Source organism: Macaca thibetana, chromosome 14, assembly GCF_024542745.1.
Source record: "Macaca thibetana thibetana isolate TM-01 chromosome 14, ASM2454274v1, whole genome shotgun sequence".
Taxonomy (NCBI): domain Eukaryota; kingdom Metazoa; phylum Chordata; class Mammalia; order Primates; family Cercopithecidae; genus Macaca; species Macaca thibetana.
In genome coordinates, this window is record NC_065591.1 from 66,433,177 (window position 1) to 66,456,643 (window position 23,467).

At 38.0% G+C, this 23,467-nt stretch overlaps 2 protein-coding genes across 3 annotated transcripts in view; both read left to right on the top strand.

The window, feature by feature from the left end:
* Positions 1 to 23,467, top strand: part of RPS3 (ribosomal protein S3) — a 735,956-nt gene that overhangs the window by 124,853 nt on the left and 587,636 nt on the right. The window lies entirely within an intron of this gene.
* Positions 1 to 23,467, top strand: part of RNF169 (ring finger protein 169) — a 96,975-nt gene that overhangs the window by 57,105 nt on the left and 16,403 nt on the right. Inside the window, exons 3-4 of the mRNA XM_050756152.1 lie at positions 4,817 to 4,963; positions 12,474 to 12,592. Coding sequence (XP_050612109.1) covers positions 4,817 to 4,963; positions 12,474 to 12,592 — 266 coding nt within the window. The remainder of the gene's footprint in view (positions 1 to 4,816; positions 4,964 to 12,473; positions 12,593 to 23,467) is intronic.

A 23,467-nucleotide genomic window follows, 5' to 3' on the forward strand; every position in this document is an offset into this window, starting at 1 on the left:
ACATAAAAAATGAATTCTATGTAGACTGAAAGGTCAAATAATAAGCTTGTTAAAGATAACATGGGAGAATATTCTCATGATAGTGGGGTAAGCAACATTTATAAATGGGATAGAAAAAGCACCAACCATAAGGTAAAAGAGTGATAAATTGAACTGCATTAGAACCTGATACTTCTTGTCTTCAGAAGAGTATAGTTGACCCTTGAATAACAGAGATTTGAACTACGTGAGTTTATCTATATGCACATTTTGTTTTGCAACCCTACGGATTGAAAATTAGTATTCATGGGATGCAAAACCTGCAGATACAGAGAGCCGACTTTTTATTTAGGCAGGTTTTGCAGGGCCTACTCTGAGACTTAAGTATGTATGGATTTTGGTATATGTGGGGGTCCTGGAACCAATCCCCCACATATTCCGAGTGACAGCTGTACTAAGATAGTGAGAAAGTCAAGCTTCTGTGTGAGAGGGGGAAAAAGTATACATGTATATATACACATACACGTACATACATATAAGATATATGTATATATGTATTCATATATTTTTCCTGACAACTGCTTCATATCCAAAAAATATAAAGAACTCTTACAAATTACTAGAGGAAAAAAAACATCTAAAAGAAAAAAGGGTAAAGATATCAATAGGCACTTCATAAAAGAGGATTTTCGCATAATAAACATGTAAAGCTGTTGTAGCTGTTGTACATCTTTAATCATTAGAGAAATACGAATTAAAATAATAATGCAGTGCCAATATATACACACTGGAATGGCTAAAATTGACAAATAGTACTGAGTGTCAGCAAAGCTGGGAGCAACTGTCATTCTACACTGGGGAGGGAGGCATGTAATTTGTATAACCAGTTTGGAAAACTGTGGCTGCATACCTTATGACTCAGCAGTTTCTGTTCTAAGATCACTCCAGAGAACATTGTGTATACCTGCATACATATTCCATAATATTTTTAGCAGTCAATTTATAAATAGCCAAAAATAGAAACTACTTAAATATCCATCAACAATAGGATGGTTAAATTGTTTTATTGTCAAACAACACAATACTATACAGCAAAACAAATAATAAACTGCTTGTACCTACATGGATGAATATCACAAATAGAATATTGAGTGAAGGCAGAAAGATTCAGTAAGCATGTAAGACTTCACTTATATAAAATTCAGAAATAGGTAAAATGATTTTTTTTGGTATTAGAAACCAGAATCATGGTTTCTACCATAGTTCACTCACTTTTGGGTGAGGGGTAAGCATAAGGGCTGTATTGGTAATAAACTGTTTCTTGATCTTGGTGGTGGTGAATGGATAATTTGTCATTCCTTTATTTGTATACTTTTCTGTGTGTATATTATGCTTTGATTTTTAAAATTTTAGTTTTAGAAATTAATGAGGGAAAAGTAAAGATTCTTTTCAGGAAAAAAATTGCTTAGTAATCCTGATAGTGTGGCTGATTATGAGATTAATGTACAGATGTCAATAACTTTTCTCTAGTAATTAGCATCTGAAAATGGAAGGAGTAAAAATGACCTCATTTACAGTAGTGGATGGCTTCATTCTATCTCCTTGTTTAGGGTCCTGCTGCTTTTTAGCTCTACGGCTTCTCTGCTCTGTTGTCTCTATTGCAGTACCTACCATGGGGACTTACTCAGGTTGTACAAGCCAATCATTGTGGAGTATTTAACACTCCATGGGGCACACTTTGGTCAGTGGGATGTGGGAGCCAATAGATACATGCTTCCTTTTTTTTCACCTCAGACTGACAGTCTTGAGATACATTTCATATACCTGTAGCCAACTAATGGGCTAACTATTGTAGCACTTTATATTGGCTCTCTGTCTTTTTTGGTTGTGCTGCTCTGTCCTTCTACACCCTGCAGAAGTATTAATGCATAAGCCTTCTCAGACTGCCCTGGTCCTCACAACAAAGAATTATAGAGCCCGGCATGTCAGTTGTGCTGAGGTTGAGAAACCGGTATCTGAAGCCAATGGTTTGCTTTAAAATCCAAGCTCTTCAGTATTTAATGTCTATGATTTGAGAAATAACCATTGAGTCTTAATTTTCGTCTCTATAAAATAGTAATGATAAATAAATAGAAACAGAGTCCTTAAGGATTAAATGAGGTAAGTTTGATAAACTTAATGCCTAGAACATAGAAGGGTTCAACAAACAACAGCAATTGATATTTTTTATTCATGTTTAAAATGCTACTTTCTGGCCGGGCACGGTGGCTCATGCCTGTAATCCCAGCACTTTGGGAGGCCGAGGCGGGTGTATCACGAGGTCAGGAGATGGAGACCATCCTGGCTAACACGGTGAAACCCCGTCTCTACTAAAAATACAAAAAATTAGCCGGGCGTGGTGGCGGGCGCCTGTAGTCCCAGCTACTCGGGAGGCTGAGGCAGGAGAATGGCGTGAATGCGGGAGGCAGAGCTTGCAGTGAGCTGAGATCGTGCCATTGCACTCCAGCCTGGGCGACATAGCGAGACTCCGTCTCAAAAAAAAAAAAAAAAAGCTATTTTTTGACCCTCCCTTAGTCTTTTTCAGTATAAAAACTCGCTTCTAGAGACCAAGTTCTCAAATCCTTATAAATAACAACCAAAAGCAATGAAAACAAAGAAATGAAAACTTGTATAGAACTCCATATTGGAAAACACCAACATGATTCATTTGAATATTTAAATGGATACATGATTTTTTTCACTTTTGTAAATTTTTAGCTAATGGTCTGTTAGCAGTGGCTCAGCATTGCAATGAAAATGTTGTTTGCCAGCAACCCAAGTACATTGTCAAAAACTTTGAGAGCGGTGGTAAAAATTATTAGGAAGCCAGGCATAGTGGTTGATGCCTGTAATAACAGCACTTTGGTAGGCAGGAGGATCATTTGAGCTCAGGAGTTTGAGACCAGCCTGGGCAACATAGTGAGATTCTATCTCTATTAAAAAATAAAATTAAGAAAAAAATAAATTATTTGGAGGCAGAAGGATACATTCTAAAACACTAGAAAAGCCAGAGAACATAGTATGTTAACACCATTAAGCACCAAACAAAATAACACTAAGATATATAAAACAAGACATGTAATATTTAGTTTTCTTAAAAATAGCAGTATTTATGTATATATTGGAGGGGGCTATCCTGTGCATTTAGGATGTTTAGTAGCACACAGACTCCACTTCCCCAGTTGTGACAATCAAAATTGTCTCCAGACTTGCCAAATGTTCTGGCAAGTTGGGGAGGGAGGCAGAATAATTCTTGGTTGAGAACTGCTGAGATAGACCTTGATTTGCATTCCTTCCCCATGCCTATGGCAGTGTGAATTTAAACATGTTACCTAACACTTAAACCAATGTAGACATAGTGCTTGGCTAAGCACCTGACACACAGAGTTCAGTAAATGATAATTCCAATGATGCTAAAACCTGTTCTCTTTTGAACCATTATGCTCCTCTGTCCTCTAAAAGTAAACCACCCCTGTAGTCAAGTTGTTGAATAAGGTCTTCTCATCTAAGATCTTCAAAAGACCTTAAATCTTTGAAGTAGGCAGTTAGTGTAGACTATAGTTTTGTTTTCTCCCCAGCTATGGATTTGCTTTCCTTCCCTCTGTGTTCCTGTTTGGATTGGGCAGAGATGGTAGTACATTTTTTAATTTTAATCTCCTCCTGGCACAGCATTGTGTTTGGTGTTTTTTGCATATTCTTAACCTCATGAATTCGACTAATATCTTAAAGATTATTTCAGGCTTACAAAAATCAGACCTACAGAAATCAGAAAGATAAGACTAAGGCTTTGTTGTTGTGGGGTTTTTTCTGTTTTTGTTTGTTTGTTTTGTTTTGAACCCAGAGGCAGCAGCCTATCAAAAATATTTATTTGTTCTTTAGCTTAATTTTTTCATAAGAATAATTAAAAGTATTAGTAGCCTATAATTGCTTTGATATACATCATTTTATTTAAATGTTATTAAAACTCTAGACAGGAAAAAGGAAAAAAGTAGAAATGGAGTCTTGATGTACTATAGGTACACAGCAAGACTCTGTTAATAAATGCTACTATATTGTTATCTCATTTACTCCTGCAGGGTAAGTTGCACTATCCCTGTTTTCTTGAAGACAAGCAAATGATGCTTCCTTTGCTCCTGGTCACCAAGGTTTTATTGCAAAGCCCATGCTATTTTGATAATGCCATGCCACCTCCCCAAAATAAAGAGCATATCTCTCTGCCATAAATTTGTACAGCCAGGTGCAGTGGCTCATGCCTGTAATCCAGCACTTAGGGAGGCCTAGGCAGGTGGATTGCTTGAGCCCTGGAATTCAAGACCAGCCTGGGCAACATAGTGAGATCCCATCTCTACTATTATAAAATTAAAACAAAATTTCTTTGTAGACTGTGTATCTTGACTTATCCTGTAACTGCAGGATAACAGCATAAAAATATAGGACGTTAGAACTGCATTAAGTCATTCTTTTGTTGCCAAGGAGGCCTCATCCAGCTTCTCTGGCTTTCTGTGGCCATCTCTGCTCTTCTTCTAGTCCAATGCAGTTACATCTGGCTTATGGGAATATGATTTCATATTGCTTAACAATGCAGAGCAGTTAAATCTTTAGCCCTGAAGAGTATGTTTGGCAAGAGCCAAGTAAAGGTAGATTTACTTAGAAATCAAGAGGGCTCTATATCTGATAAGAAAAATAGTCTCAAAACTGCCATGTGATCTGTTTGTTCTAATAAACTACAAAGTAAAATATGTTTTTAAGTTTAGAGTTGCCTAAAACTCGACTGTGTTTGCATTATTTGTATTTTTAGCTGAGAGAAGAAAAGTTACAAGAGGAAAAACCCTCTGAAGATCAAATCCACAAGCTGTTACCAGAGGATACAGAAACAGGGAAAAGGAAAATGGATGAACAGAAAAAAAGAGATGAACCATTAGTACTGAAAACAAATCTGGAACGTGTAAGTAAATCACCTTTTTAATGGATACCTGCCTCAGAAATCAGTGGTTAGCCCAGGTGACCTGGACCTGAAAGACCTGTGTTGGTAAACTGTGAGACCAGTAACAGTCATTGACTGTGCAGTTTAAAAGTAGTGAAGAACTTACATCCAGGCCAGAGCTTGAGAAAATAATTTTTGAATGGGATATTAAGACTTGTGGGAAGATGAAGGAACAGTGGGAAAAGCAGGTGAGTGAAAGGAAAAACCTAGTATAGTTTACTACTTGTGATAAGATTTATATGTATGTTGTTATTTTGACTTATGTGTTATTTGACATTTAAGATTTGTACATTGTCTTCTGTCCTCAACTAGATTTTCTTAAAGCATGTATTTTACTTTCCTTTATTCGTTGTAATACCCTAAGCAGCACAGTGTAGATATAAGGTAGGTTTAGATACTTAGTCTATATATATATATATATATTTTTTTTTTTTTTTTTGAGACAGAGTCTCGCTCTGCCGCCCAGGCTGGAGTGCAGTGGCGTGATCTTGGCTCACTGCAAGCTCCGCCTCCCGGGTTCACGCCATTCTCCTGCCTCAGCCTCCCGAGTAGCTGGGACTACAGGCGCCCGCCACCTCGCCCGGCTAGTTTTTTTGTATTTTTTAGTAGAGACAGGGTTTCACCGTGTCAGCCAGGATGGTCTCGATCTCCTGACCTCGTGATCCGCCCGTCTCGGCCTCCCAAAGTGCTGGGATTACAGGCTTGAGCCACCGCGCCCGGCCACTTAGTCTATATTTAATTAGACTTCTAACTGGGCCAAATCCTGCCTGAGTTTGTTTCATTACTTATTTACCAAGTAAATTACTAGAAAAGGTTGCAAGTTGTGTATTTAACTTACATAAGGAAGCACTTTTGGAGGATCCACTAATTATACCCAAATGGATAATCACAATTGAGTTTTATTTCTTTAGTAAGTCATATTGGATTGGACATATATTGTTTGTGAGTGTACTTAGCACATCTTTAGACTCCTATCTTTTAAAATATTTTGTGATTCAGGCTTGTTAATATTTCAGGTTATCTTTCTGGGCAGCTAGAATCGATAAAGTTTTACCATCTATAATGACAGGCAAGATAGCCGAGTGGGGGCAAAAAAAAAAATCTCTGGATCAGCAGTCTTCCTCTTACACAGGTCCCAGCATTGTAACTGTTTGTACAACTTTGGCCAGGTTACTTAATTTCTTTGTGCTTCTGGGTTTATTTATTTTTATTTTTCTGGAGCAGGGTCTTGCTTTGTTGCCCAGGCTAGAGTGCAGGGGTGTGATCATGGTTCACTGCAGCCTCAACTTCCCAGGCTCAAGCAATCCTCCTCCCTCAGCCTTCCAAGTATCTGGGACTACAGGCTTGTGCCACTATACCCAGCTAATTGTTGTATTTTTTGTAGAGAGAGGGTTTTACCATTTTGCCCACACTGGTCTTGAACTCCTGGGCTCAAGTGATATGTCCGCCTCGGCCTCCCAAAGTGCTGGGATTACAGACGTAAGTCACTGCCTGGCCTTGGTTTTATTTTTGCAAAGGTGTCTTTCCTGAACTTAAAAAAGAAAATTCTTTAAGCTTTCTTGGTACAGTAGTGTTTGCTGAGTGCCACATACATGTGCGGCTTCTGATTCTAGTTATAATAATAATTATTATTTAATTATTAAACAAGCCACTTACATTTTACAGGGTTTCAGCCTTCCAAAAGATTCAGTTTACAGGCATGAAGTGTTTGTGTACTCTTAATGCTCTGAACGTTAGAAACCACAGAGGGCAAAAAAGACTGCTACTAGAGAGGCTACAGTTTAGCTAGACAAGAATAAGCTCTATGATGGTCTTGTGTATGTAGTATGTTGTGTGACTAGTAGCCCCAGCTGTGGTTTGTAGTCTCTAAAGACCGCGGCTCTACCTCTTCACCCTGACAGTTCTACTACCCATTAAGGTCCTCAGGCAGAACAACCCAGAAGGATAAACTAGCCTTGACAGAGAGCTGACCCTTCACAATGGTCCTTTGATAGAAATAACCTGTTGTTCCTAGGTCATGCCAAGACGAGGAAATTACTCTAATTATGTTTTCATTTGCCACTACCATTTTTGAAATAGAAATCAAATGCATCCACCTAATTTTAATCTTAAAAGGAGTCAAAGTACAAATTCTGATTTGTTCTTGATAACAGCCAGTTTTACAAATGCGTTGAATAAAATCTGACCTACGAATGTGTCAAGTTTTAGATTTTTGTGATTTTTGCCTTTTTTTCTGTTTTCTTTTATAGTTATTTATTTAAGAGATAGGGACTTGTTCAGTTGACAAAGCTGGAGTGCAGTTGCACAGTCATGGCTCACTATAGTTTCGACCTCCCAAGGTCAAGCAGTCCTCTCGCCTCAGCCTTCCAAGTAGGTGGGACCACAGGTGTGTAGCACTATGGCTGGCCAATTTTTATTTTACTTTTTTTATTTTGTAGAGATGAGGGTGTCCCTATGTTGCCCAGGCTGGTCTCAAACTCCTGAGCTCAAGGGATCCTCTCACCTTAGCTTTCCAAAGTGCGGAATTACAGGCATGATCATGCCAGTGTGCCTGGGCTGGTTTTATATTTTGGAGGACTTTTAAATGGCTCTAATTTAAGAGTTTTCAGTGTGGAGCAAATAATTCCATTTAGTTTGGCCAAGACTACACTCAAATTGAGACCCAAAAGAATCTTAAGAAAGCTGACCAAAGGATTATTTTTTACATAGAAACTATTGTGATTAGAGCGAGACTGATCATTTCTCTCTCCTGTCCCCAAAATTTTAATGACTCCTCTTGTGAAATTAAATGAGGACTCTTCACCGCAACATTCAGGCCCTCAGTGTGATTCTAGCTTATGCTTTCATCCTTGCTTATACCCCAAAACTCTAAGGAGTATATATTTGCTTTCCCCCAAATACATACACTGTGCTTTCCCTTTTCAAGGTCTTTGCTCTTGCATTTTCATCTCATCGAAATGCCATCTAGCTTACCTGTTGGAAGGCTATTTATCTCTCCATGTCCAGTTCAAAAGCTGTCACATTCATGAAGCCTATAGGAATTCCTCTTCTGTTTCTCGACTCCCATCAGCCACTCCCCCAAGCCCCCACTTTATAACTTTTATAAGAGTTCTCTCATTTTCCTTTACATCATGGTTTTTTGTGTGTTTGTGTTTTTCTACTAGATTGTAAGTTTGTTGAGTATAGGAAATGTCTTATCCATTTAAATCTCCTGTAGTACCCTGCACATTGGAAGTGTTTGATACATGTTTATGACATTAAGTTTGAATGGAAGGAGGAAGAAGCTTACTCTAGTAGCAGATTATCATGTGTTTTTTTTTTTTTTAGAATGGAAATAAAGTGAGCACAGTGTTTAATTTATTACAATTAGTTATGGTACATTTAATCCAATAATCGAATTATTAGAAAACAATTTGATACAATTTGATACTAAAGACTAGAAAGCAAAAAGGGAAAAATTACTTGTCATCCCCCAACCTAGAAATGATCCCTATAAACATTTTAGTACATATCCTTATGATATGTACCATATGAACATATAGAACATATAGATATGTTCATTTCTAAGAACATATAAATATACACCATGTATTGTTTTTCTTTTCAGAAAATGTAACCTAGTATACATACTGGTTTTTTGCTTGTTTTTTTGAGATGGAGTCTCACTCTGTCGCCAGGCTGGAGTGCAGCGGCGTGATCTTGGCTTACTACAACCTCTGCCTCCCAGGTTCAATTGATTCTCCTGCCTCAGCCTCCTGAGTAGCTGGGACTACAGGCACGTGCCACCACGCCCAGTTAATCTTTTGTATTTTTAGTAGCGATGGCATTTCTCCATGTTAGCCAGGATGGTCTCGATCTCTTGACCTCATGATCTGCCCACCTCAGCCTCCCAAAGTGCTGGGATTACAGGCATGAGCCACTGCGCCCGGCTTAGATACTGTTTTATAACCTCTTTTAATTTATCTTAAAGTGTGGGTGTTGTCCAGATGCGGTGGCTCACACCTGTAATCCCAGCACTTTGGGAGGCTGAGGTGGATGGATCACCTGAGGTCAGCAGTTCAAGACCAGCCTGACCAACATGGCAAAACCCCATCTCTAATAAAAAATACAAAAGTTAGCTGGCCATGGTGGCGTGCATCTGTAGTCCCAGTTATTTGGGAGGCTGAGGCAGGGGAATTGCTTGAACCCGGGAGGTGGAGCAGTGATCTCAGCATTGAGCTGGGATCACGCTACTGTGCTCCAACCTGAGTGATAGAGCGAGACTCTGTCTCAAAAACAAAGTGTAGGTGTTCTTTCCTTTTTTTTTTTTCTTTTGAGACAGGGTCTCACTGTGTCACCCAGGCTGGAGTGTAGTGGCGTGATCATAGTTCACTGCAGCCTCAAGCCCCTGGGCTCAAGCAATCCTTTTACTTCAACCTCTGAAGTAGCTGGGACCACAGGAGCCTATTACACGCCTGGCTAGTTTTTTTAAAGTTTTTGTTTTTGTAGAGACAGGGTCTCACTGTGTTGCCCAAGCTGGTCTCGAACTCTGGGGCTCAAATGATCCACCCATCTCAGCCTCACAAAGTGCTGGGATTATAGGTTTGAACCACCATGCCCGGCCTATTTTTTGTGTGTAAATAAATAATCCACATCATTATCCAGTGGTCTTCTAATATTCTTGACTGTAGAATTTATTTAAGTAATCTTTTGTTGATATTTTGCTATCTTAAACACCACTGTGATGGAATCCACTTGTCTCATTTTTTTCTTATTAGTTCCTTAGAATAAATTACTAGAAGTAGAATGACCAGGTCAAAAGGAGTGCTCTTTTTAACATTTTTGATGTTTATTACACAGTTGCCCTCCAGAAGGTTTATATTTATTATAGGTTTATTATGCTCCCACCAGTAGTGCGTGAGGAGTACTAAACTAATTTCCTCACATCTTGCCAACTTTGAGTATTATCTTTCTTTTAGTTTTTTTAGGTACAACATTGTTTTAGATGTCACTGCAAGGATTTAATTTATGCATGCTTTGTACCATTTTAGGAATCCATAGTGCCTTGGGGCTTATTTTTATCAAAGATGAAAGATGAGGGGTAAATATTGGGAATAGAAATGTAGAGGGGTGGGAGAGCTTTTGTCTAAATAAATAGTTATTTATTTGTAATGTAATTTATTTTGCAATAACTGAAAGGAACTTGGCGCCGGGCACGGTGGCTCACACCTGTAATCCCAGCACTTTGGGAGGCTGAGGCGGGCAGATCACTTGAGATCAGGAGTTCAAGACCAGCCTGGCCAACATGGTGAAACCCTGTCTCTACCAAAAATACAAAAATTAGCCGGGTGTGGTGGTGGGCACCTGTAATCCCTGCTACTCAGGAGGCTAAGGCAGGAGAATCACTTGAACCAGGGAGGCGGAGGTTGCAGTGTGCCGGGATCGTGCCACTGTACTCCAGCCTGGGCAACAGAGTGAGACTCCGTCTCAAAAAAAAAAAAAAAAAAAAAAGGAACTTGGCATATATCTGTTATAAAACTGAAATTTTTCTTAAAAGATTAATAGTTTGGGAGTTCATACAAATAAGATCTATCTTTTTGAGCACTTATTACTTGTTAGCTAATGTACTCTAGGTATTTTTAATGGCCTGTCACTATAGTAGACAGAGAAGTCTTTATTTTACAGATGAGGAAACTGAGGCTCAGGAAGATAAAACAACAACTAACCCATAGTGACAGTGATAGCTGACAGAGCTAGGATTTGAACACTTTTTACTTGGTACTGATTTAATTATGAAGAGAGGCTTATATAGACAGAAATTGCCATTATTCTCTATTGAGTCTATTGGTATCAAAGCTTTTCTTTTTTATAGAGTGAGATGAGAATATTATATAAAATTTGATAATGGGTTAGTGCTATTAAAGTTTCTTCATTGAATATTTTGTACAACAGGGTTCTTTGAGGAATGATACCCTACAAAATTGAAAGGCCTCTCTATAAATTGTAATTGTTCAAATCAGTCTATTGTGTTGCTGTGCCTGTCAGCCGAGAGGAAAACAAAGCATTTCAGGGATGCAGGGTACTCGGAGCCATATGATGCCTTGCGTGCCTACATCTACAACTCTTACTTTGATAATACTTGATCATTAGATAATTGGTTAATCGTCAACTGATTAAAAGGTTCTTCTTTACCTACTATATAACAATATTGGAAATTTTTTTAAAAGATGGTCACTTGCTCTCACAGGGCTCATTGCATAAAGCACAACAGACCCCTAAATAAGAAGCTACAGTTCAGTGTGATTAGTTGCTATCCATTAAAAGAAAAAGACTCTCATGTTTAATAATGAGGCAAAACTTCATTACATTATATGTAAAAGACATACCTCTAAGATGTTTCTAATGTAATTGGAAAGACTCTAAAAAGGGACTCCAAAGTAAAACAACAATAAATGAATGGATATAAACAAGATGGAAAAACTAACTCTAGGATAATTTGGAAGCCTTTGCAGAAAAAGTGATATTTTAGATGACTCTGAAAGGCCAATGAGTATTTTATAGGCAGAGAGCGCAGATGGAATTTTAGGCAAAGGGTGTAGCATATCCAAAGGGTAGATAGAGGTTTTGAAAGACTGTGGTACATGTGGAGAGTAAAAATAGTTTGGTTGTGCTAGAGCTCAGGGAGTTCCATGTGTGGGAACTGGTGGGAGAAAAGCTGTGAAAGAAGGTTAGGTCTAGTTTGTGAAGGTTGTGGTATTAGGCTGAGGCATTTAGACTTTATCCTGAAGTCACCAGCAGTTAAGCAGGGGAGTGATTGCTGGAAAGATAATTCTTGGTGGTGTGGAGGGTATTAGAGAGAAGAAAGCCTAAAGAGAATGAGACCAGTAAGTAGATTGTTGCAGTAGTCCAGGCAAAAGATGATGAGAATCTAAGGTAAGGCAATGACCATGAATATAAATGGGAAGAGTTAGATCTGAGAGACATTCTAGAAGTAGAATAGATTAGAGTGGAAATAGCTTGGAGACTAATGCTTTTAATTTAAGAACCAGTTTTATCCATGTATTAACCCTGTAATTCCAGGAAAATTAACTACTCTGAGCCTCAGTTTGCTATCTGTAAAAGACAGATAATCACCCTGCTTTTAATGGGAGTGACATAAACAGTAAATGAAATAAAATATTTAGAAGTGATGGAGTACCTAAAGCCACTGTCCAAATGTTACTATGAATTAGAAGTAAGGGACAGAAATAGATGGCATTTAGTTTTCTAGATGGGTTGGTTATGGGGCTTACAGAAGAGAAATATAGTGAGTTTGATTTTGGATATATTGAATTTGAACCACATTTGAGATTGGTATCTCCAGGAAGCAGTTGGAAACACAGGTTGGAGCTCACAGAGAAGTGACATAGAGAAAGAGATTTGAACCTATAGCTAGACTAGATGCCTTGGGAACTCCAAATGGACAGTGTTGTCTCCCTTGTCTCCCTGCCAGTGTCCTGCACGTCTCTCAGATTCAGAGAATGAAGAACCTTCTCGAGCCCAGATGACACAGACACATCGCTCGGCATTTGTTTCCAAGAACAACTCCTACTCCTTAGCTTTCCTGGCAGGGTAAGAGACTGATGCTGAATTCAGTCAGCATTCTTTGGTTTTGGGGTATGAGATAAAAGGGACTGGGGGAGCAAAGGTATTTGTTGTGGCTACTTTGGTGAGGAGGTGGAAGGGGAGAAAAGAGGTGGGAATTGGTTTTCAAATATGGACTAGGGAAAAAGGGCTGACCTGAACTTTTCAGGAAAAATAACATTTACCCCTTTTCTGACATCCTCAGGATAGGATTGTGCTAATTGCTGTGCTGCAAAGTATGACCCTTTTATCTTGGGAGGAAACAATAAAGTCTTCTTCAGTCTGACAATATGCACAGACTCTCCCTCTGGACTTAGTAGGAAGTGAGAGCAGAACTGATTTTCTTTTCAGTGCCTAGACCTAAAATATATCTTTATAGGTTGTAAGGGGCAAACTGAAAAGTTTTTAAGACCTTTGTCAAGGAATCTCTTGATCCTTTAGACTTTGTAGGCCCTGGGAAGGAAAGGAAGAAGGAATTGGATAGATGATGGGTGCTAGAAGGATAATGAAGGGCTAGGTGGAGGAAAAGAAAGATGAATAGATAGAAGGGAGGAAGGAAAGGAAGCGAAAAAGAAATGGAAGAAAGAAGGAAGGACTCATGCATACATTCATTCAACAGACATTTTGTGAACAGCTGCTACATGCTCGGCTCTGGTTTAATACACAGATGTAAAGATACAATTTTTTTTTTTTTTTTTTTGAGACAGTGTCTCACTCTGTTGTCCAGGCTGGAGTATAATTGGGTAATCATGGTTCACTGTAGCCTCAATCTCCTGAGCTCAAATGATCCTCCCATCTCAGCCTCCCAAATAGCTGAGACCATAGGTGTGTGCCACCATGTCTGGCTAATTTAAAAAAATTTTTTTTTGTAGAGATGAGGTCTCCTTGTGTTGCCCAGGCTTGTCTTGAACTCCTGGGCTCAAGCAGTCCTCATGCTTCAGCCTTCCAAAGCGCTGGGATTATAGGTATGAGCCACTGTGTCTAGCCAAAGAAACAATCTTCACCCCAGTTCATTTTCTGTTTTGTTTAAAGCTGGTATTGCTCACCCTTATCTCTAGGGTTCAACTAGTTCTTTCTTTCTACCAGTATTATTTAGTAGATCTCTCTTTTGCTGCTCCTGTGAATACACACCCAGACCCTTTCTTTTTTTGGGTTTTTTGTTTGTTTGTTTTGTTTTGAGACAGGAGCTCTCTCTGTTGCCTAAACTGAGGTGCAGTGGTGTGATCACAGCTCACTGCAGCCTCGCCCTCCTGGGTTCAGGCAATCTTCTCATCTGAGCCTCCTGAGTAGCTGGGACTGCAGGCGTGTACTGTCATGCCCAGCTAATTTTTTTTTTTCCCTATATTTTGTGTAGAGATGGGATTTTGCCATGTTCCCCAGGCTGGTCTGGAACTCCTGGGCTCAAGAGATTCGCCCGTCTCAGCCTCCCAAAGTGCTGAGATTATAGGCGTGAGCCTAGATAGACACCTAGATAGACCCTTTCTATTGTAAGACTTTTACTGCTAGTTATTCATAAATATGACAGAAAGAAGCTACAAAAGTTTAAAAATATTATAAAATGCTTACTATTATGATCCTTTATGTAGTTTTAATTTTTGAATCTTTTTTGTATATGTTATTTGTGAGTAGTCTCATTTTCCTCTGTTATTTCTGAGAGTAAAATTCACTGAATCTCCCTTTCGCTTAAATGCCTCCCCTTCACTAGGTGATGGCAGCTCTTTTCCCAGTAAAGTACCTCCCATAATATTTGTTCACTCATTTGACATTTGTTGAATGGCCATTGTAGCACAGCCACTTAGGCTTGCTTGATGTAAACAGGACCCAGTAAGTAAGCCAGTGTCCTTTCTATTTATGATGAAGATGGGACTCTTGCATTGCATGAACTTGAACTATAGATGCCTTCTAAAGTTAAAAAAAAGTCAAGATTGCTTGACTAAGAATTTTCAGCTCCTGGTTGTGTGTGTGTATTTTCCCTCAATTCATAGGACACATATTTTAATGATTATAAGAGAGGGATCTACTGCAAAGAGAAAAAGATCAAATTTTTCATTCCCATCGAGTGACAATAAATACTCCTTGAAGCCAATAATTATTGTTTTATGAAATCTGTGATTAATTAATATCTCATAATTTAAAACAAATTAGAAAAAAAATGTATATTAAAATCCAAATATTATACCAAGGGACAGTTGCCCTAGTTAGTTGGAGTAGGTATTGAATGGATAAATTGCTTATCACTAATTCCAGTCTCTTATACCTTTGTAATTCATTCTTTTAAAGGGAGTAGCAGGTTAATATTTCATCGCTTAGAGATGCCTACCACAGAACTTTAAAAATTCTTTTCTAATGGACAAAATTGCAAAGCCTATATGGAGGAGTGTGCTTTTCATTATAAGTGGTTCTGGAACATCTCTTATATATCTTCTTTTCCTCTTCCAGCCCATCCTTGTCCTTACCCTGTTCCATTGAGCCACAATGGAACTAATTTATTGGAAAATATTCACTTAAGATTTTTCTATTAAGAAATGCTTATAATCAGTATTACACATTTCTGGGTTTCAGGGCTCACTTTCTGCCTAACAACTGAGGTTTAATTATTAGTATAGTTATCAAGACCATCGAATTTAGTTTATTAGGGTTTCTTTTTAGGAAATAGTTTGCTGATGTCATGGAAACCTTAGTTTGCAAAATCAGTTATAGTAATACTGTGAATTGCATCTCTTACTTAGAACATGCTGTTTCCTTAGATAAGAAAACAGTAAGTTTTAGTTCCAAATTATATTTCGGAAAACAGTACGGAGTTATTAGTGCTGACAATGAGATGTAGCATATGGACATATTCAAAAAGAATTAGCGTAGTGATGGTTGTACAACAGTGTAACTATACACTTAAAAATGGTTAAAATTATAAATTTATCTTTTACCACAGTTAAAAATTTAACATCATTTATAGTTTTTGGATATTTCAAATGCATTTTTTTTCTGTTAAAGCAACAACAATAGGTTTTTTTTCCTGCAAATTCTTCTCCTAAAGAGAAGACTGTGTAAAAACTTTTAAAGGTTTTATACCTGTATTTGAATCAAATGAATCTGCCATTTGTTTTTCCTGTTTACTTGATAAACTTTTCTTTCTTAAGCACAAAAGCCTGGAGGTAAGGGTGAATAGGTATGACTGATGAGGTGATTATTTTGGAAGGAATGCATCAATAGATTCTGTAAGTCTTGCCAGTTGGTCAGTTTGCTTTCATTTGAAAAAAATCACAGTAAAGAGGGTTTTGCAGCCATATTAATGAAGTTCTACATCCCTTTGAAAATGAAATTTTTTCCAAATAGGCAGATAGAATAATAGTTTATCCAAGATTATTGTTAGGTTAATCACAAAATACATGATAATTGAAAAAAATTAATTTGAACCATAAGAAGGATATATCATTGTAAAGTTAAATGTTTAAGTATCTGAAAACTGGTTTAATTATTTTTAAAAACTTATTTCCCTTCATTTCTCATTTCCTCTTCCCCATGAGAAACGAACTAAACACATGGTTGCAATTCATCTTACAGTGCAGCATGAAGAATATTTCTTTTTTTGATTCCTTTAAGAGAGCTCCATGTCTAGTTGCATTTTCCTCTTTGCTTTGGCTGTCAGGCAAGTTAGGTTTAGGACAGGATTTTCAATTCAGTCACCATGGCTTTCTGACATGGCCTGTTAATTTTTTTAAAAAATAATTTTTGCTGTACCATTCTTACATGTATTACTTAATGCGGTTTTTATTGTCTTAAGGCTTAGTCTTTATGTATTTTTACTGTAAATCACTTCAGATTCTTCTTGTAACTTAGAGTATAACCATACAAAGAAACATAATCAAACCAGTCTTCTTTCCAGTTTTTTTTCTTTTTAAGTGATATAGTAATGCAGGTAATGCCATTTTGTACAAAAATGGAATCTTAAGTAAATGGTTCCTAGCAAGATTTCTGGCACATACTAAGTCTTCAGTGAATATTGCTGCTGCTGCTGCGATTTTTATCTTCTTTTGAAACATGAACTCTTATAGCTGAAAAGGACCTTAAATATCATCTTATTCAGTCCATTTGTTTTCTAAATGGAAGACTAAAGCCCAGAGAGAGAACATGGCTTGCCAAATCTTACACTGCTAAAACAGGAGGAAACTGAGTTAGAACTGACGCTTCTTGGCTCTGAGTTTACTGCTCTTTCTGCTGTACTCCATACCTTCTTACAGATCCTCATGCTGCCTCTGTTCACCTTCTTCTCTAGACTTTAAACTCATCAAAGGCAGGCATAGCATCTTGTTCATCGTTATAATACTTAGTACAGTGCCTGGCACGTAGTAAGGGCTCAGTAAATATTTGTGGAATGTTTGAATAAGACAGGCCTTGTGCCTGTTGGTAGGTTAAACTGGGGCTTTGTCAGAACTGATTGTCAAACTTGCAGCAGAGGGCCTCTAGGAGGGTTCTAGGAGCTTAGATTGGCTAATGGCTGTTTTTTAGATTAGATTCCATAGGATTAATATGGGATTTAGGGGGAAGTCTAGTGACCATGTTGATAACATTTTTATGTGCTATGAAGTTGCTTTTTAGTCTTCGAATGCTTTAGCAATAGCTTATATTGATACTTTTTATAGATGCTATAAAAGAAAGATCGGTGTTCTACTTAGTAGAAATTAACCATAGCTACATCATTTTGTTTTCTAAACTCCAGATACTTTTAAGCCTGAGTCTCTGGTGGCTCAGAGTGTGGCACATCAAGGGACTTAAAGTGGCTGTGCTTTCTATACAGTGTATGTATAAGGAGAGATATAGACAGAGACTTACTGACAGACTCAGAGATACTAAACACATGTCCAGCCAGTGTTAGAGTGAATTGAAATCTGAAGACCCTCTGGGAAATAGGTACCTTTCCTTAAAATTCACAAATGAAATACAGAAGCATTCAGGTAACAGAAATGCATAAGTGATGTGATATTGGAATACTAGCTTCAGGATTGAGGAAAATAAGCAGATTCAGAGAACTAAGGGGTGGAGTTTTAGGGAAGAAGTAGCAGTGTGACCTTGAGTAGAATCAGTTGGCTCTCCTTCAGTCTCATCTATGTAAAATGCAGAGTGTTATGCCTTACCTACAAGCTAGGGCAGGGGGATTTACTCTGTGATTTCTTTTTTTTTTTTTTTTTTTTTTTTTTTTTTTTTTTTTGAGACGGAGTCTCGCTCTGTCGCCCGAGCTGCAGTGCAGTGGCCAGATCTCAGCTCACTGCAAGCTCCGCCTCCTGGGTTTACACCATTCTCCTGCCTCAGCCTCCGAAGTAGCTGGGACTACAGGCGCCCGCCACCTCGCCCGGCTAGTTTTTTGTATTTTTTAGTAGAGACGGGGTTTCACCGTGTTAGCCAGGATGGTCTCGATCTCCTGACCTCGTGATCCGCCCATCTCGGCCTCCCAAAGTGCTGGGATTACAGGCTTAAGCCACCCCGCCCGGCCTATTCTGTGATTTCTTAAGATTCTTCCTCTAAAATGGAAATGTCTAGAGGTGGCTTAAACCAGAGTTTTGAGTTATGGAGGAAATGAGGCCAGGGCATGAAAAGAAAGGGGGTGGGGGCCATTAGGAAATTGTAACAATAAAGATCAAACTTAAATTGTGTGTGGGAATAGTCAAACAGTGGCTTGAGGGAGAGGAGATTATGAGAAGAAGATGAAGCAGTGAGTTGAAATGGCAAGGCTTGGTGGCTTGGGGGGGGTGTGTGTGTGTGTGTTGGAGGAGAGATAAAGGAATTGGAACAAGTCAAGTGTTTACCAACCTGCTATATTAAGAGGACAAATCTTATTAAAAGTAATGGAATATGGCCGGAAAAGGAAGATAGCTTAAGGAGAAGCAACGTGGAGCTTAAGGAGAATGGCAGGTTTTAGAGGCGTCAGTAATATCTCTGCCATTTTAGAACAGAAATATTCTCATAGTCTTCAGAAAGGCCTGGAAGTTTGGTGAGGGGTAGTGTCAGGAGCTAGCCTTTTCCCATTGCTTCCTTGGGCTCTCTGCCATGTTGAGTTCTTAGCATACCTCATGTGATTTAATTCTCACATTCATCCTGCAAAATGTGTAATACCACTGTTTTACAGCGAAGGAAGCTGCAATTCAAATAGGTTAAGTGACTCACCCAAGAACCTCTCAACTCAGTAGAACACAGAGATGGAATTGGAACCCAAGTTCTCTTTTTACTCCAAATCTATGTTCTTTCTGTCAGACCATTATCAGAGCTCTATGACAAAAGGCCCTGCACTTAAATATGTGTTTTGAAATTATCTACCTTTGCAACAGAAGGCTGCTCTCCTTCCATTTTTTTAAAAAATAATTTATACCCTCCATTGTTCCAAAAAGATACATGGTTGCTACAGAGGAAAGTGAGAATCTGTCCGGTTATTTCTCATTTAAGAGAACTCAAATCCTTCTGCATTATGTTAGGCCTTTTGGAATACAGCTATGGAAACAAGTGTTCCTATCCATCAGTAAAAGAATACAAGCGTGAGTCCAGAATAGGCAAATACGTAGAGACATAAAATACATGAGTAGTAGGGCTGGAGGAAGTGGGGTTTGAGGGTGATAGCTAAAGGGTATGGGGAACTTTTTGAGGTGACAGAAATGTTCTCAAATTAATTGTGGTGATGGTTAAATAACTGAATATACTAAAAACCATTACAATGTACGCCTAAAAAAATACAAAGAATACTAGTATAGACAAGGCAGGTAACCCAGAGTGTAACAAAGTATTACCTACTTCTGGGTAGATAGCAGCTGCACCAAGGTCTAAAGAAGCTTCTGGGTTTCACTTCAGGGTGTGTGTGAGTGAGTGAGTAAGTGAGTGGGTGGGTGGGTGAGAAAGAGATGTGTGTATGTGTGACAGGATGGAGAGGGTGGGTAGGGTCTTTTAGGCCAGAGACTGGCAAGAGGGTTCTCTCCAACTTTAATTTATTGGTGGGACTCAGCTCTGTCAGACCTGAAGGTATCCTTAAGAAACCAGTATGGTGTAGGTATGTAAGAGACAGACAGAGTAATGAGCAAGCAACTGAGAGCATAAGCTATCTAACGTTTTATATGGCCATTTGAAACCCTGTAAGCAGTGTTTTTTAAGTACTTAAATCTTCTAGTTTTCCAGCTGTATATTTATACTGGCTACCCCTGCTTTTCTTTGTTTGTAAATCAAACTCATTGTGGGTGCAGGTATTTTTAGCCTAACTAGATATCCCAGAAACCATCTGGTCTCTTGGCAGTGGAAATTTTAAGCAAGTTGCTTTTCAGACAGTGCTGCTTTCTCTAGTTTATGCCTTCTTTATGTGTTCAGATAGACAGAGCTTCCCTAGATGTTTTGAGTCTGTTCTGTGGCAGAGTAGAGTAAGTTAGATCAGTATGCTGTGGTGCAAACAGCACAGGCCTTAGAATTATAGAGATACTATAGGTTTAAATAATTTTCACTTCAGCTGTGTGACCTTGGAAAGATCACTTCTCTCATTTCTCTGTCCATGAGTTGGGGATGATGATACCTATGTCATAGAGTCTCTGGATTCAATTAGATACAATATATTTCAAACACTTAGCACAGTTCCTGACAGATAATGGGTTTCTAATAAATGTTGATGTTTTCTTTCTTTTCCTTAAGGGATAGGAAGAGGTTATTTCTGCATATATTTTTATGTATTTATAAGAAATTTATTTAATATATCCACTATATGCCAGGCACTATGTTAGAGTTTAGGGATACAGAAATGGACTCCGTACAAAAGAGGAAGGAGTAGTTACTGCCTCCATTTTTTTAAGTGAGATTATTGTTTGGGCACTTTAAATCATAAGAACATCAAGTTTATTGCTCTTGACTATTTATTCTGTACCAGCATTTTGAAGATTCTTCCCCTGACCAAATGCTACAATAACAACAATAACAATATTATCTGTGTACTATATTTATGTTTTATATAATATTTTTACATTCATGATTTTAGTGACTGTTAGTGTCCACATTTATACTGCATGTTGCTAGAAGTACTGCTTGATCTTTTGAGTAGTGCCATGGTAATAAAACACCTTTCTTGCTTTATAATTTAAATATATCTCACTGTTTCTTAAAAGATACTTTGCCTGGTAACATGAGCAAACTTGGCAGATCAGGGAACTCCAAAAGCCTTCCATAAAAACAGTAATAATTGACAAAAACAGCCAACACCAACTTTATTGGAACTCTGGAAACTAATCAAAAGTTTATAGCAAATAAGCAGTGTTCAATCTAGAAAAAACACACGTGGCCGAGTGTGGTGACTCATGCCTGTAATCCTAGCACTTTGGGAGGCTGAGGTGGGAGGACTGCTTGAGCCTAGGAGTTTGAGACCAGCGAGGGCAACATAGTGAGACCTTGTCGCTACTAAAAATTTTAAAAATCAGCCAAGCATAGTGATACATGCCTGTAGTTCCAGCTACTCAGGAGGCTGAGGTGGGAGGATCTCTTGAGCCCAGGAGATAGAGGCTTCAGTTAGCCATGATCACTTAATTGCACTCCAGCCTAGGCAACAGAGTAAGACCCTCTCTCAGAAAAAAAAAAAGGAAAGGAAAGGAAAGAAAGAAAAGAAATGAAAAGAACACCGGAATCTTGGCATCTAAGGAACTCTGTCAGATCACTAACTGACCACTAAGCTAACAGAACAGAGAATTCATTGGCCACATATGACAAAAAATAGACTTTATAAAATCAGTTCAAAAAAGTCACTAAACAAATAACAGCTATAACAGACAGCAACCACAAACCCAGGGGTAGGGAGAGAATCTGATTTTCATAGTCGCCACCTTATAATATTCAAAATGCAAAAAATATGAGGCATAGGAAGCAAGAAACAATGACCCATACACAGGAAAAAAGAAACCGATAGAAAATGTCCCAAAGGAAGCTGAGACATTTGACATTTTTAATGTGGACTTTAAATCATATGCTCAAGAGCTAAAGGAACTATGGGCAAAGAACTAAAGGAAACCATGAAAAACAATGTCCTAAGTAGACAGTATCAATAAAGAGAAATTATGAAAAAGGAATCAAATAGAAATTCTGGACCTGAAAAGTACAGTGACAGAACAGATTTGAACAGGCAGAATAATTAACTAATATGAATATAGGTCAATTGAGATTATCCAGTCTGAGAAACAGAAATAAAAAAGAATAAAGAAAAATGAACAGAGCCTAAGAAATCTGTGAGACATCGTTAAGTGTACCAATATACACAAAATGGTAGTCCCAGAATGAGAGAGAAAGGGGCAGAAAGAATATTTGAAGTAATAATGACCAAACACTAACCAAATTTAATGAAAGACATAAGTCTACACATCCAAGAAGTTCTGTGACTCCAGAGTAGGATAAAGACGTCTATACCAAGACACATTATAATCAGACTGTTGAAAGCCAAACAGAATACTGGAAATAGCAAAGATCACAAATCACTATACCAGATATAATAATCATGAAAAAGTTTGAAATATTGTGAGAATTACCAAAATGTGACACAGAGACAAAAAGTGAGCACATGCTGTTGGAAAAATGATGCTGATAGACTTGCTTGATACAGGGTTGCCATGAATCTTCAGTTTGTAAAAAATGCAGTATCAGCAATGTGCAATAAAGCAAAGGACAAAAAAGAAAGGGATGCCTGTATAAGACCTAGAAAACAAATAGCAGAAGTCCTTCATCAGCAATTACATTAAATGTAAATTGATTAAACTCTGCAATTAAGAGGAAGAGATTGGGAGAATGGATTTAAAAAAGAAATGATTCGGATATATGCTGAGACACACCTTAGATCCAAAGACAAAAATACATTGATAGTGAAAGGATGGAAAGATATTTCATGCAAACAGTAAATAAGAGAGCTGGAGTAGCCATACTAATATCAGACAATATAGACTTCAGGTTAAAAATTGTTACAAAAGACAAGGAAATATATTATATAATGATAAAAGGATCAACTCAACAAGAATTCTTCTGAAGTGCACATGGAACATTCTCCAATATGGACTGTATGTTAGACGATAAAACAAGTCTCAATATATTTTAAAAGGTTGAAATAATAACTATATTTTTGACCACAATGGAATGAAACTAGAAATTGATAGGAAGAAAACTGGAAAATTAACAAATATGTGGAAATGAAACAACACATTCTTTAAAACCAGTGGGCCAAAGAAGAAGTCACAAGAGAAATTAGAAAATACTTTGAGAGGAATGAAAATAAAAACCTTCCTGGATATACATATGCTCTTAAGACTGAACCAGGAAGAAATTGAATCCCTCAATAGACCAATAATGAGTTTTGAAATTGAGGCAATAAGGAGTAGCCTACCAACCAAAAAAGCCCAGGACAAGACATTCACAGCTGAATTCTACCACAGGTACGACAATGAGTTGATGCCATTTCTACAGCAACTATTCCAAAAAATTGAAAAGGAGGGATTCCTCCCTAACTCATTCTATAAGGCCTGCATCATCCTGATACCAAAACCTGGAAGAGATACAACAAAAAAGAAAACTTCAGGCCAGTATCCTTGATAAACATCAATGCAAAAATCCTCAATAAAATACTGGCAAACCAAATCCAGCAGCACATCAAAAAGCTTATCCATCATGATCAAGTAGTCTCCATCCCCTGTATGTTAATCTGTTTTCACACTGCTATAAAGAACTGCCTGAGACTAGGCAATTTATAAAGAAAAGAAGTGTAATTGACTCACAGTTCCATGTGGCTGGGGGAGGCCTGAGGAAACTTACGATCATGGTGGAAGGCAAAGCAGACACCTTCTTCACAAGGTGGCAGGAGGGAGTGAATGAATGAAG